The sequence below is a fragment of the Mauremys reevesii genome, linkage group 24 (genome assembly GCF_016161935.1).
Source record: "Mauremys reevesii isolate NIE-2019 linkage group 24, ASM1616193v1, whole genome shotgun sequence".
NCBI classification, from domain to species: domain Eukaryota; kingdom Metazoa; phylum Chordata; order Testudines; family Geoemydidae; genus Mauremys; species Mauremys reevesii.
In genome coordinates, this window is record NC_052646.1 from 4,685,393 (window position 1) to 4,700,163 (window position 14,771).

At 52.6% G+C, this 14,771-nt stretch overlaps 1 protein-coding gene across 1 annotated transcript; it reads left to right on the forward strand.

Moving 5' to 3' along the window:
- Positions 1-343: 343 nt before the first annotated feature.
- LOC120390705 (ras-related protein Rab-11A-like) lies at positions 344-14,521 on the forward strand. The gene is made up of 5 exons (XM_039513523.1): positions 344-514; positions 9,730-9,925; positions 10,656-10,849; positions 12,458-12,538; positions 12,666-14,521. Exons 1-5 carry the CDS (start codon positions 475-477, stop codon positions 12,803-12,805), a joined length of 651 nt encoding a protein of 216 aa, XP_039369457.1. The 5' UTR covers positions 344-474; the 3' UTR covers positions 12,806-14,521.
- The last annotated feature ends 250 nt before the right edge of the window (positions 14,522-14,771 follow it).

The window sequence follows — 14,771 nt, forward strand, 5'->3', positions numbered from 1 at the left end:
CTGCGTGTTCAAGACAAAGAGTTAAAGGAATATGACAGGCACTGGGAATGGTTTACAAGTTCTCCCTCAAAGAGGCTGCCAGCTAGGGGATCCCATTCCATTCCACTCCAGCCATCCCATTCATCTGCCTCTGACCCTCTCCCATCACACCCAAGAGAGAGAGGAAAAAAGAGACATGGCTCCTTTAAAAAAAAATCATGCAAGCCCCACCCCGCATACCTGTGCCAGGTGAGCGCCTTGCCAGCCTGGCCAGTGAGGGACAGCCCTGCTGGCCAGTCAGAGCAGGAGAGGCAGAGAGCAGCAGGCCAATGGGTGTGCAGGGAAGGCTTGGTGAGGCCTGCCCTGGGGGGGGTCACTGGCCCAGCCCAGGAAATCCCAGAGTGCTGAGATCAGCCTTGCTGGAGTCTGGAGGCAGGGGGACCAGAGCACAGGTGTGCACGGGGAGGACGCCTCACCTAGGGAGCAGGCGGCAGGATGCGTGGCAAGGACGATGAGTATGATTATCTCTTCAAAGGTAACTTTCCTCCTTTGCAACCAGGCTTTGCTGCTTCCATCCCTGGGAGGCACCTGCCCAGCCTGGGCTGGGAGATGGGTTATTACCAGTCTCAGCTGCTCTCTCCTCCACCCAGAGATGGCCCAGAGCTAGAGTCCCCTGGCTCACCTCCCCTTGGGGTTTGGATCCCACTGGTCTAACTCTGTCTTCCCCATCCCCCTTCCATGGCCCATGTTTAGATTGCAAGCTCTGCGGGGCAGGGGGTGTTGTTTTGTTCTGTATTTGTACAGCACCTAGCGCTGTGGGATCTTGCGCCAAGACGGGGGCTTCCCAGTGCTACTGCAATGCAAATAATCATCATCCATGATCCCACTTGAAAAAAAGCCGCCTGCGTGGGTTGCTCTGAATCCAGAATCGGGGGGAGGGAGGGCATCCCCTTGACTTTATGGCGTGTGCTCGCATGCTGGGGGATGGGAAGAGGGCTGGTCACTGAGGCGAGAGTCCTTTACGACCAGGTGCATTGCAGGGGGCCGGTGGGGGGAAGTGATGGGTACGAATCTATAATGGAAAGATGCCCTGGCCTAGAGAGCGTCCTAGCAGGGCGGGTGGGTTACTTTATGGAGGCTGCTGGCCACTGACAGCCCCTGTGGTTCTCTCTGGCTCTACCTGGAGAGTGTGTGTGTGTGTGTGAGCGCACATGTGTGAGCGTGCGACAGGGCTGAGGGAAAATCAGTGTGGGGATGCCCCAGCTGGACTGTGATGAGGAGAAAACCCCTTGTTAGCCCAGTCAGCTCAATGTAGACTCACAGTTCTGCCCGCATAAACCTCCTCCTCCACCACGCAGCCCCGGTGTCTGAGCAGTGCCCATCCCCTTGGTATCTGCCTGCCCAGGCACCTCCCAGACCCGGCAGGTTTCAGCAGCTTGTTCTGAGCTGACCTGGTGCACCAAGCACAGAGGTGATGCTGGTTTCTTTGAGTGAGTAATATTGAAACAAGTGATGTCACCACCTCTGCTGCAATTGGGAAGGGGAGGGGCTTGTGGCTGGAGCACAGGGCTGTGAGTCAGGATTACTCCCAGTCCCAGCTCTAGTCACTGGGTGACTTGGGTAAGTCCCAGCAATGCTCCGTGCCTCAGTTTCCCTTTGTGTGCAATGGGAATAATGCAGACCTCCCATGGGGGGATGCAAAGGTTAATGCGCTAATGTTTGCAAAGTGCCTTGAGACCCTTGGATACCAGGTACTAGCTGCTGCTGCTGTTAGTTGTGTGTGTCTCTGACCTCCAACACACTTCTATCTTTAAGCCCCAGCAAAGGCTATGGGGACTTAAAATGCTTTGAACATAGATTTTTCAACATATTATCATGATATTGCATGTGTGCCACTGTCCTTTGCTGAATGGAACCAGCCCTGCTCCACTGTGTGTCATGGGCCATTTACTGCTGCCAGCTGATGGGGATTCTCCTGTCGCTCAGGTGGCAGGCTCTTGTGCTAGAGGACCTGGGTTCTATCCCCGCTGTTGCCATGACATTCTGAGTGCCTGCCATGGGGCCATTTAGCAACCATCTAGCAGTAGCCGGCCACAAGTGAATTAGGACACAGAAAGGGTCTGGAAGCAAGGAGAGGCTGGACTGGCAAGATATCTACTGATGAATCAAGCCCAGGATGCATGAAGTCATCATGCTCCGCTCCTGATGAGTCACTTCCCTTTCCAAGCACTTCTCTGAAAGGCCATAAACGGCTCAAGCCGCTTGTGCCTTTCAGGTGGTTTCCTATAAAAGCAGCAGCTCCTTGCACAGCTCCCTCCCGGACACACCTGTCTCTCGTGCAGAGCTCTTTCGGGCAATGGGGAAACTGACCTAAAGGTGGGGGATGGGACCTGGGCCTGAATCTCCATTGCCCCGCACCTCCACATGGAGTCACTTTACATTGAGGCAGAATGCGACCATTGGGGGCATGGTAGCATTTCACACTAGTGTAAATGATAAGATAACGGGTGGCAGAGAATCGGTGCTTTGATGAAGAGAGCTTCCTTCCCAGCTCGTTTTCACTTAATTCAAGCATTTCATGGCTTCCATGCACCCTGACTGGGGCAGATCAGGCATTGAAAACCCTGGGGTATTTGCAGTACCCGAAACATACAAATCCAATGGAACCCAAACGTCACCCCACTCGCAAGTGAAAGAATCGGGGGTGCCCCGTTCTGTAGCTGCCAGCCCATTGAAGGTAAAGGGGATCTGAGGGGGGTTCGTGGTGAGCGGGAGGCGGCAGCATGTGATAGCTTCACAGGCAAGAAACCGACTTGAGCTAAATTGCTATAAACCAGGGTTTTCACTAGCTGACTTTAAAACAGCCCCACCGTTAATTAAGCCTGGGTGTGGACAACGTCTATATGGCCTGATTCTCCTTTAAACCCCTCTGGCAACAGGTGCTAAGGTACGTAACTGGCCCCATCCCCGTAATACCCTCCAGGTTTCTAAAAACTGTTTCTTAAGAGAGCTGTTCACGCAAATGCTGCAGCTAGCATGCTAGCCATGTGCACACAGACTGACTTCCAGGTGCCTCTTCCTAACTCTTCCCTCCTGCAGCCTGTGCTCCTCCCTCCAAGTTCCGTGCAGGTTACTACACAGTCAGGAAACATCAGGTCTAAATCCGAGCTTGGTTACCCCCATGGTGATCGAGAATAACTCCATTGCAATCAGTGGAGTTGCAACCCTTTAAAATCAGTGTCTGTGAGATCAGAATTGGGCCCATTCTCCCCAAATTATGGCTGTTTTTCACTGAGGAAATTAATAGGCAGCGGGTTTAATACAAACAAGAGGAAGTCCTTTTTCACACAACGCACAATTAACCTGTGGAACTCTTTGCCAGGAGACATTGTAATGCCCAAAAGCGTAACTGAGTGAATTTAAAAAAAGAACTAGATAAGTTATTAGCCAAGAGAATCAGGGACGCAATCCCATGCTCCAGCCACTCTAAACCTCTGATGGCCAGAAAGTGGGAGGGGAAGACGGGGTGGATCTCTCCAAGATTGCCCTCTTCTGTACACTTCCCCCTGAAGCTCTGGTACTGGCCACTGTTTGACCCAGAGTACTGGACTAGATGGACCATTGATCTGACCCAGTATGGCCGTTCTTATATTGCTCTGGCCATGCAAAGGGGCTGTGAATTCAGTCTTTCTTCAAACCCTTCTCATCTCCGCTTCTTCCCTGGCGCTCCTGTGAGCTCAAGGCTGTATCCATTGTTCTCTCCACTGGAGTCTCAAGGATATCCATGATCCCTGCTACTGAGGCTTTGAAAGACATGTGCTATTCAATGCGAAAGGCACTGCCGAGAGAAGGTTAAGGCAGGGTGAATTCTGTGCCGCTTTGCAAGGTGGCAGCAGAATGGAAGTTATTTAAATCTGATTGCACAGATGTTAAGGCCAGAGCATTTTTACCCCTTTCTATAAATAATCAAATGGGACTTGAACCTATAATTGCTTATTTTCAAGGCTAGGAAGCCTTCCCTAGAGCACATGCCTTTTTCATGTGTAGCCTGCTTTGCAGTGCTTTCACTTCTTCATGCGCTCTGTGTGTTGGATGGAATCAGAACTGCTCTGCTGTAGGTCATTGACCCTATACTGCTAACACCAAGTGGTGACTCGCCTTTAACTCTGATGGCAGAACCTTGATTTAGGTGCCAGGGGATCTGAGTCTATTCCCACAGTTGCTCTGACATTCCAAACAGCCATGTGAACAGCTGGGGGCTTACCATCGTTCCTAGGTGACTTACAGGCTATTTTTGATTCCTTCTGGACTCCCAAGCTTATCATATGAATAACAGGACTTGCGACGTACTAACTCACAGTACTGACATCGGCCTTTCTGATTTCAGACGACTTTGCAAATATTAATTAAACCCGTGCTGTGATTGGGGGTCAGAGTCGTCATCCCTGGTTCACCAATGGGGAAATAGAGGCACAGAGGCCAGGATCTTGCAACCATGTGGGTGTCGGTGCTGGGATTACAGCTCTGAGTTCCCAGCCCACTGCTCACACCTCACCTCTGAGGCCGATGAGCTAATGTGCTCCAGAGCTCTTCCCTTGCAGCCATATTCTGTTCAATCACACTCACGCGCCCGTTTCAGTCTCTTCTCCTATATCCTGCCTTCTCGCCTGTCTCCTCTGCTACTGCAGGCAAGCCGCATACGGACCTTGAGCAGAGAGACCACAGGCCTGCTGGATTCTCTTCCCAGCTCTGCCACTGACTTGCTGCATGACCTTGGGCAAGGTGCATTAGTGCCTCAGTTTCCCCACCTGGGAAACAGGTCCAACTCCCCAGGGGTGTTGTGTCTCATGCATTTGTAAGACGTTCTGCATGAAAGGTGGCTAGAGAAGTGCAGAGTAAGAGTCATTGTTTCTCACAATGTATCCAAAGGTACAAAACCCTTGCACCCTTTGCTTGTCTATTTAAACTGTAAGCTCTCAGAGGCAGGGACTCTCTTACTGAGGGTATGTATAGTAGGGTCTGATGTCTGCTGTCCCAGGTCGGTCACGCCACCTCTCCATTCCTCAACTTGACCCACCTGTAGCATGGGGAGAAAGCCGTCAGTTCAGGCTTTCAAGTAGACAGAGAGGAAAGGCGTGGGCATTGCTTCCTTTGGCAGAATCACCTGTTACACTAGCAGTACCAGAAACTGGAGGAAGCCCTGCGGTTAAGCAAGGGGAAGTGATACGTTCCTGTGCTGATTGGCAAATCCCAGAGAGGCCTGCTAAGGGCTCACTGAATCCGGTTTATTCCTGTAGTGTCTTCATTTCTGGAGTGACTGTGTGCGCTCTTCTGAAGTGTGCGTGTTGGCTTCATCACTTCCTGGATACAGCTCGTTGGAAAACTTTCCTTTAATCCGTTTTTCCCTTGGAAAATGCAGTTTCAACAAAACCAGAAAGTTTTGGCAGAATCCGATCAACTTGGACAATTTATGCTTAAAAAGGCATGTTGAAAATGTCTAAATGTCCCACTATCAGCATGACAAGTTTTGGATTTATCGTTTCAAAAGCACTTTTCATTTTGAAATGTGCTTTTGTACGTTTTTAGTGCCAAGGAGGACAATCAAATTAAAATATTTCATGGTTAGCGCGATGAAATTGACCCAAAACAAAATTGTGTTTGGAATTTTGTTTTGCCAGAAACATGTCTGACATTTTCTTTCTTCTCAATCAGGAAGGATATTTCTCCCTCCCTCCCTGACACCCCCCAGCCCCGGCAAAAAAAAAAGTCTCGAATTTTTTTGTGGGATGGCAAATCTGTTTTCTGGGCAGCTCTGTTCCAAGCCATGGGAGGAAGGGACTTGCCCAAGATCACCCAGCAGGCTGGTGGCAGAGCTGAGAACAGAAAGAAAGGCCTTCTGAATTCCAGGCCATACAGGCCGTGTGAAATATTCAGATGACTCCTTATTCTCCTTAAGGGAGCCAGCCTGGCCTAGTAGATAAAGCATTGGACTGGGATTCAGAAGACTATGGGTTATATTCCCAATTCTACCACTGACCTCCTGGGTGACCACAGGCAGGTCACAGCCCCCTCTGAGCCTCAGTTTCCCCATCTGTACAATGGGGATAGTGATACTGCCCTCCTTTGCGTGCTGAATGAGAGCTAGGTGGTGATATCTAGAGGTCTGATTCTTACTTTAAAGTCCCTTTATGCTGCCAGTGATGTGAATGGCCCCCACGGTGAGTGAGCAATGCCAGAGCTGTGCAAAGGGGCCTTAACGTGAATAAGAATCAGGCGCCTGTGTCTATATTTTTGCTGCCCGATGCCATCATACCAGGTATAATTCCCACTCCTGATATCCCAAGAAACAGGCCACCCCTCTGGCCTCCATTTAACACTGGGTGACTTTTGATTCTGGATTTCCAAAGTCCAGCCCCTCCCGGTTACGTCCTACCTTTTTTTTAAAAAAAAATATTGCAATCATTAATGACGCTTCCATGCCTTCCAAACAACCTTGCTAATAACAGCGACTCATTTCACACTACAATAGGTTTCATAGATTGCTGCTGTTCGCTTGCAGTCAAGCAATTCCTCACACCCTGGCCCTGTGTTACTCAGTTATCTGGGGCTTATTTAAAAAGAGATTTTTAGTCAGAAAAAGTAATTTTTATGAAACGTTCTCGCTGTTCCCTGTGGCTTAGAGTCTGGTCTTCTGACTCGGCAAACAAGCAGTCACCTACCTTGTCACTTCCAGGATAAAAGGGAGCCTGAAATGGCTTTTCTTGGGAACATAGTAACTTATAGTGGATTAGACCAGTGAGGAAGGATGGTGTGGTGGTTAGGGCATTAGCCTGGGACTTGGGAGACCAGCATTCAATTCCCTACTTTGCCACAGTTGTGTGACCCTGGGCACGTCACTTGTTCTCGCTCTGTGCCTCAGTTTCCCCATCTATACAATGGGGATAATAGCACGGCCCTGCCTCACAAGGGGGTTTAAGGAGAAATACATTAGAGATTGTGAGGTGCTCAGAGAACGGGAGCCAGATAACCATCTCTGAGACTGTCCTGTGGCCAGTACCAGAGAGAAGTGCAAGAATTTCTGCCATGGCTGTAATTTGCTTCTCGTGATATTCCCCCCCCCCCCACCATCCATTAGCTAGAACTTGATTCACAGCTCTCAGATTTCTGCCCTTTCCAAAGTTTTCAATCTTCTAACTCTGGATCTTCCTGTCTAACCCTCTGTATAAATGTTGAATCCTTGTTTAACCCTGCTCGGAGCTCACAGAACTCTTGTAGGGGAGTGTGGAGAAAAGTATTTTCCTTTCATCGGTTTGGAATTCACCCCCTTTAGGTTTAATTGAACGAACACACACACACACACACACACACACACACACCCCTACCCCTTTGCCTCAGAGCATTGGTTTATGGGGGAGATGGCAGTTCTGTGTCTCCGCTCCCTGGGTTTGCAGAGCCAGTGGTTGGGGAAAAATCATTGTCTGCTGAGTCATAAATGGAGCAAACTTGATATGGAAACCACAGAGAGAAAACCCTTGGCACCACTTTTTGTTTAACTGAGGCACTTTAATGCATGGGTTCTCCCGGAACAGGGCTAAGCTGGGACTGGTAGGAAATGCTTTTTCTAACCCACCCTCTGGACATTCAGCACCAAGCACGCAGGCTTCTCTGCTAATCGAGATGAAGGAGCAACTCCATTAGCTGGCAGCAGTAGTAGGCCACTATTCTCTGTGGCAAGAGAGGCCTTTGTCTTCAAGAGGCAGTGTGGCCTAGTGGTTAGAACACAACTAGGACTCAGGGGACCTAGGTTTTAGTCCAGGCTCTGACCCTGGGAAAGCCCCTGTTCTACTGTGAGCTTCAATTTCCCCATCTGTCTTGTCTGTTTGGATTGTAAGCTCTTCAGGCAGGGACTGTATATGCCATTGATAGCAGCAGTTTCTGATGCTTGTCTGGAAAGAACTGAGACCCAGCAAACTCATTCCACCAGAGCTCCAGATGGTAGCTGCTCCTGATCAGAATGTTGGAGTTACACATCAGGGTGAAGTGACAGTATGCGGCCAGTTGCAATAAGGCCCTTTCACACTGCTCTGTGGTATAAATCAGAACCTGACCCAGGGAGACCAGGTGACTCACCCATGGTCACATAGGGAGTCAGTGGCAGAGGTGGGAATGGAACCCATGTCTCCCAAATCCCAGCCCAGCCCCTGAGCCACAAGACCCTCCTTTCTCTCGCTGCTCATAGTTCTCCATCAAATTCCATCCACCCCAAACCCTGGCTCAAAATTTGCATCAGGTGCCAACTTCTTGCTTTGGGTGTGTCTTAGTGGGTGAGAAGGAGGCAGAAGATTGAAACCTTTGCAATCTATCCAGCTCTGGCAGGAATTTTCCTGAGACCTGTTTAAAGCCTCTTGAGTGTCTGTGGTGTTATTTAAATGGCCATAAGTTGTTTGGTTCCAACGTCCGAGAACGGCGACTGCTTCTCCCCCACGCCTGCTCTGGGATCACGTTTCATAGGATAGTAGAACCAGAGGGTTAGAAGGTACCACAAGGAGTCATCTAGTCCAGTGTGCCTCAACCTTTCCGATACCAGGGACCAGCTTGCTGCCTTTCTAAGCCGTATCAGGGCGATCTCAGGGACTGACACCGGTCTGTGGACTGGTCCTTGAGAAACCTGGACAGTCTGATCCCTGGCAAGGCGCAGGATTTGTTGTCTAAAAAATGGAATGGTCTAATGTGGCTATTACAAAACCAATGCCCAAAGCAGGCTTGGCTGATGGAGTCAAAGGGGTCGGAGCCTGCTCAGGGTTATTTGAGATTATTCTGGGGTGGGCTGGATTCAGGTGCCCCTTTAAGAGTGTGTCGGGAGGGCCCCTTTAAGAGTCAGCCTTGCCTTGCCACAGGGGTTCTCAAACTGGGGTCAGGACCCCCCAGGGGGTCATGAGGTTATTATATGGGGGGTTGTGAGCTGTCAGCCTCCACCCCAAACCCTGCTTTGCCTCCAGCATTTATAATGGTGTTAAATATATAAAAAGGTGTTTTTAATTTATAAGGGAGGGGGGGTGTCGCACTCAGAGGTTTGCTATGTGAAAGGGGTCACAGGAGAAAAGTTTGAGAACCGCTGGCTTACCAAGTCCCTGCTGCTGCTTCCACGAACCAATCCCTTGTCCTCGTTCCTTACCACCCCACGGCTGAAACCGTCGCCTCTCCCCTCGATCCTGGCCGCAGGCTCACTGACAGCAGCGCCCTAACGTGTCCCCGTTTGCTAAGAGCGAGGGTCTGACTGTGGGCTGCTCCTTAACAAGGTGCACGAGGAGGGGGGGCCTGGCTTTACACCACCGGGCTGCTCCGGGGCCCAAAACCCAGCATGCGTCAGAGCAGGCCCTGCTGACTTCAGTGGTGCCGGGCCACGGAACGGAGAACGCTTGGTGCTAATCCGGCTTTCGTGCTGACATGAGCCCTGACTGCGGCAGGATCGCCACGTGGCTGCAGCCACGGGCAAAGCTGCTGCCCGCTTCTGTTTGCACTGGGGCAAAACCTACAGGAAGGATTTGCACTGGTGTAGCTGCTCCGGGCCAATGCCAGGGTAGACTAGGCCGAGCGTGTGCTCCACATTGCTGCTCGGTGCCTCGGTTTCCCCAGCTGCAGAATGAGGACAATACTTGCTCTGCATCAGCCGGTGCCGGGTGAGAGTTGAAGGTTGCAAGCACCCTTGTGCCGTTGGCCACCATTAACCTTGCGCTTTGTACCTCTCAGTGGTGCTGATCGGGGACTCCGGGGTAGGGAAGAGCAACCTCCTCTCGCGCTTCACCCGCAATGAGTTCAACCTGGAGAGCAAGAGCACCATCGGGGTGGAGTTCGCCACCCGGAGCATCCAGGTGGACAACAAGACCGTGAAAGCTCAGATCTGGGACACGGCGGGCCAAGAGCGTTACCGCGCCATCACCTCAGCGTGAGTAGCAGCAGTACGTCCCTTCAGAATGCAGCCACTTCTGGGGTGGAACACGGCAGCTGCCTAGCAGCACACAGTAACATAGAAACTGACAGGCTGGATCGGCGCGAAGGTTCAGATAGTCCAGGATGCTGTCTCGGAGAACAGCCAGCACCTGCTGCTTCTTGGGCCACAGCTCCCAGCCCCCGTTGGCTCTCTGTGCTGAAAAGACACTCCCTTCCTTTCAATACAGCTGCTAGTGTCTCCTCTGCAGTTCCCTCCACAGCTGAGCCACTCGCTGGCATTTTCTAATAGCTTGCTTCCTTCCCTGGCAGCTGTGTGTGATAACTGGGCTGGCGGGCCCTTAAAGGGGCAAAGCGGCCTGTTACAAGGCCCCAGTGATATCTTGTGGCAGTGAGTTACACAGGCTAATTGTGCACTGAGGCCCAGCTTGGTATGTCACCTTGAGTACAGCTGGTAATAGAACCCAGGAGTCCCCAGTCCCCCCCCCCCCCCCCGCCCGAGCTCTACCCACTAGACACTACTCCCTTCCCCAGAGCTGAGAATAGAACCCAGGAGTCCTGACTCCCAGTCTCCCACTGTTCTCACAGCACAGCAACTCCCCCTATGAAGCTGGAACGAGCCCTTGTCTGTGCTGCTCTGAGCTGGATCCAGCTTGACCTGCTCCGCTCCGGCACCCTGTGCCTCCTGCCTAGCCCGTGACAACACCGCTGCTCTTTCTCCCCCCCAGCTATTACCGGGGGGCGGTGGGGGCCCTCCTGGTCTACGACATTGCCAAGTACCTGACCTATGAGAACGCCGAGCGCTGGCTGAAGGAGCTGCAGGACCACGCCGACGCCAACATCGTGATCATGCTGGTGGGCAACAAAAGCGACCTGCGGCATCTCCGGGCCGTGCCCACCGACGAGGCCAAGAGCTTTGCAGGTACGGGCCCGGTTCCCCACCGCTCCGGAAGCTGCCCCGGGGCTGCAGGGAGAACAGCGCCGGAATTCCCTCCTTTTTCTCTTTTTGCTTTACCCACCGGATCGAACCCAGAGCAGGGCCTGCTGGGGAGACAGGGCTGGCATCCCGGGAGGGGACAGGGCTGGGGTTCAGAGGGGCCAGGCTAAGTGATACTCAGGGGTAGCAGCAGGCCGGTGTGCGTGGGGATCCTGACACGGTTTGTGTTGCCTCTTCAATATTGTCAAACATGGTGGGGGCGCACGAGCGAGCCGGCGCACTGCCCTCTGCTGGGCGGCCTTGGCACTGCATAACCATGTGTCATAGGCCCTCGCCAGTAGTGGAGATTCTCCCTCATGAGATCTGCTGGGCTGCGGGTTGCACCAGCTCCTCTAAGAGGGGCCAGTTAAAGGAGTCAGCTGGAATTTCTCCCAGGGTTGGGTGGATGGGGTCTGTTGAGAGGGGGGATTGAGCGGACAGGCATAGAATCATAGAATCTCAGGGTTGGAAGGGACCTCAGGAGGTATCTAGTCCATCCCCCTGCTCAAAGCAGGACCAACGTCAACAAAATCATCCCAGCCAGGGCTTTGCCAAGCCTGACCTTAAAACCTCTAAGGAAGGAGATTTCACCACTTCCCTAGATAACCCATTCCAGTGCTTCACCGCCCTCCTAGTGAAATAGTGTTTCCTAATATCCAACCTAGACCTCCCCCACTGCAACTTGAGACCATTGCTCCTTGTTCTGTCATCTGCCACCACTGAGAACAGTCTAGATCCATCCTCTTTGGAACCCCCTTTCAGGTAGTTGAAAGCAACTATCAAATCCTCCCTCATTCTTCTCTTCTGCAGACTAAACAATCCCAGTTCCCTCAGCCTCTCCTCATAAGTCATGTGCTCCAGCCCCCGATTCATTTTTGTTGCCCTCCGCTGGACTCTCTCCAATTTTTCCACATCCTTATTGTAGTGGGGGGGGCCCAAAATTGGACACAGTGTCCAGATGAGGTCTCACCAATGCCGAATAGAGGGGAATGATCACGTCCCTTGATCTGCTGGCAATGCCCCTACTTATACAGCCCAAAATGCCGTTGGCCTTCTTGGCAACAAGGGCACACTGTCGACTCATATCCAGCTTCTTGTCCACTGTAACCCCTAGAACCTTTCTGCAGAACTGCTGCCTAGCCACTCGGTCCCTAGCCTGTAGCAGTGCCTGGGATTCTTCCATCCTAAGTGCAGGACCTTGCACTTATCCTTGTTGAACCTCATCAGATCGGGTCACAGGTCCCCCTGCTCCCTTCTGCCCCGTGGAGGAGATAGCTGATTATACCCCCTGCTAGGATGCTTTGGCTCATGCTATTGGCTTGGGAGATCCCTGGTTTGGTCCCCGGCAGGGTGGCTTGTCACGCTAGCAGCGGGTTACTGCGGTGCAGGATTTGGGGAGGGAGCTGGGGCAAGGGCCATGAGGGTGGGCCTGAAGGGATCTGGACCTGGGCCGGGTTAAAGGTGGCTCTCTCAGGCCAGGTAACGGGAACTGCCAGTGGCCTGGGAGCTCTGCTGGGTGCATCTGTCTTAACCCTCCACTTTCTCTCCCCGCAGAGAAGAACGGCCTGTCCTTCATCGAGACGTCTGCCCTGGACTCCACCAACGTGGAGACAGCCTTCCACAGCATCCTGGCAGGTACGGGCCCCACAGCCACCTCGCTCCCGTGGGGTGGGGACCGCGGCCCGTATCACGGGGGGAGGGTGGGAAGGGATGCACATGAACCCCCCTCACCGCCTGGGTTTGCTCTTTCTCCCGCCTGCAGAAATCTACCGCATCGTGTCGCAGAGGCAGATGACTGGGCAGCAGGAGCCGGAGTTTGGGGCCAGCACGGCCATTGACCCTATCAAAGTCCTGCCCACTCACCAGGAGGGGAAACAGGCTCCCTGCTGCCAGAACATATGATCCTGACTGGAGGCACCAGAGGCAGACGGACCCCTGCCGTCGTCCCCCACCGGGGCTGCTTCCCTGTGTGTGGGGGGGGCGGTGTCGGAGCATGTGTTATATAAGATCCTGTCATTTCCCTGTCTCTTGTTCCCTCCTGCAACCCATGGACTGTTGTATTTAATGTAACTCCTATATAAACATAACTGGGCCACAGCTGTTTCCTTGGGGAGACGGGTGTTCTCGATTTGAGATCATCATTTCCTCTGGTATCATGTCCCTCTCTTCCCGCACGCTATCGGACGTATGTTTATATAGGGCCTGCCCTAATGGGAGAAGACATATTGTGGGGATCTCCTCTTTGGCCCTGCCTCTCCTTTTTAAAAAAAAAAAACCAACCAAACAAAAACCAAAACAAAAAAACTCTTTAAGATCCCTGATCGCCTAGTGCGTGTGTGTGTGGTTCACCCAAGACTCAGAGCCCGACGGCCCAACCCTGCAGGTGTGGCTGCTAGGTAGGCTCGCTAGACCGGTCCGATGAGGACACTGGGGAGAGTCTGTTGTGGATCACCAAGCCGTTCTGTCTGCAGTGAGGTGGCTGGACGCAGAGTGCAGTTACACCCGTCTTAATCCAGAGTGACTCTGCTGAAAGCCAAGGGCTGAGCCTCGCCGATTTCAGGAGACGTTAAGAGCCGAGCCCAGATTGGCTGACGATTTTCTGGTCCTTCTTGAGTCTGGCTAGATTTGAGTTCCGGCGACGTTCACTCCGGATTTACTCCAGTATCAATGGGGTCGGAATCTCTGGCCTTTTGTCGCTTCCCAGAGAGAAGGCGCAGGCTGAGCACTGACGTGGCGAGTGACTAGTGGTTTGCGGTGCCTCCGTTTCGGGCACCCACGTCTGACCGTTTTGGTCCCCAGCTAGAGCGGGATTTCCAGAGGGGCTGAGCATTGACTCCCATTGGCTTCACCCAGCGTGGTGGGTGCTCAGTGTCTCCGTCACAGAGCCAAGGGCGCCCCCCAGAGGCGGGGCTGTTTCCTGTAAGGAGTGGAGAGCCAGAGCTATTCTTTGCTGTCAAAAGAAGAACTTGATGCTTTTGCTGCCCCGGCTTTAAACTGGGTAGCTGCAGGCTTGGGATCTTCAGCTGATGTCACTTCATTGCCGCAACCAAAGTTTTGCTCTCTTCAGCACCCATCCTACTAAAATTGCCCAGTGCGGTCTCGCCCCCCTGGAGATTAGCCCCTCCTCAGCCTTTGGTGTAGCCACAGCTGTGTTCAGCCCTACGTGTAGACCAGGGCAAGCCAGGGGCTGCTGGTTAGTTTAAGCAGTGATAACTCCTGCATGCCCTTGTCTGGATCCAGTCTTGGAAAGTCATTCCTGGTTGAGCTGAGAGCGGAGAAGGTCTGGGCAAGCTTCCCCAGTGCTCGGTCCCGGAGGGACCTGGGCTGAGAAGGGAGTTTGGGCTGTTGAGTCTGTATGGTCATTAGCCTGTCTGCTGGGGCCACAACCAATAATGATCAGGAAGCGGGGGGGGGGGGGGTAACTGGTGGTGGCTTCTTCCCCCTCCTTTGTCTGCTGTGGTTGGATTGGGTGCAGCTCTGAGCCTGCCCCCCTCCCCCCAACCTGTGTAAATATCATGGAGCCTTTTAACATCTGCTCTTGACTGCGGTTTGGTTTTTGTTGAATGTGTGTTTAAAAGAAAAATGTTTAAATAAAATATCTAACGTCTTTCCCTGTTGCCTCCCTCTCTCTGTCATGGGGCGTGGGACTTCAGCCTGCACCGCTGGGCTTCTCAGTGGGGTCAGAACCCTGGGACCTTCTGCATTTAAAAGCATGGGCCTCTCCTACTCAAGGGGATAACTCCTAAGTGGCAGCGGTAGTAGGCTGTTATCCTCCAGGGGTCAATGGCGTGAACTCCGCAGCATAAACCATCTGGGGGAGGAGGAGTTGAGGTTCCTATTTAAAAGGCTGGTGAAGGATGCCAGATCG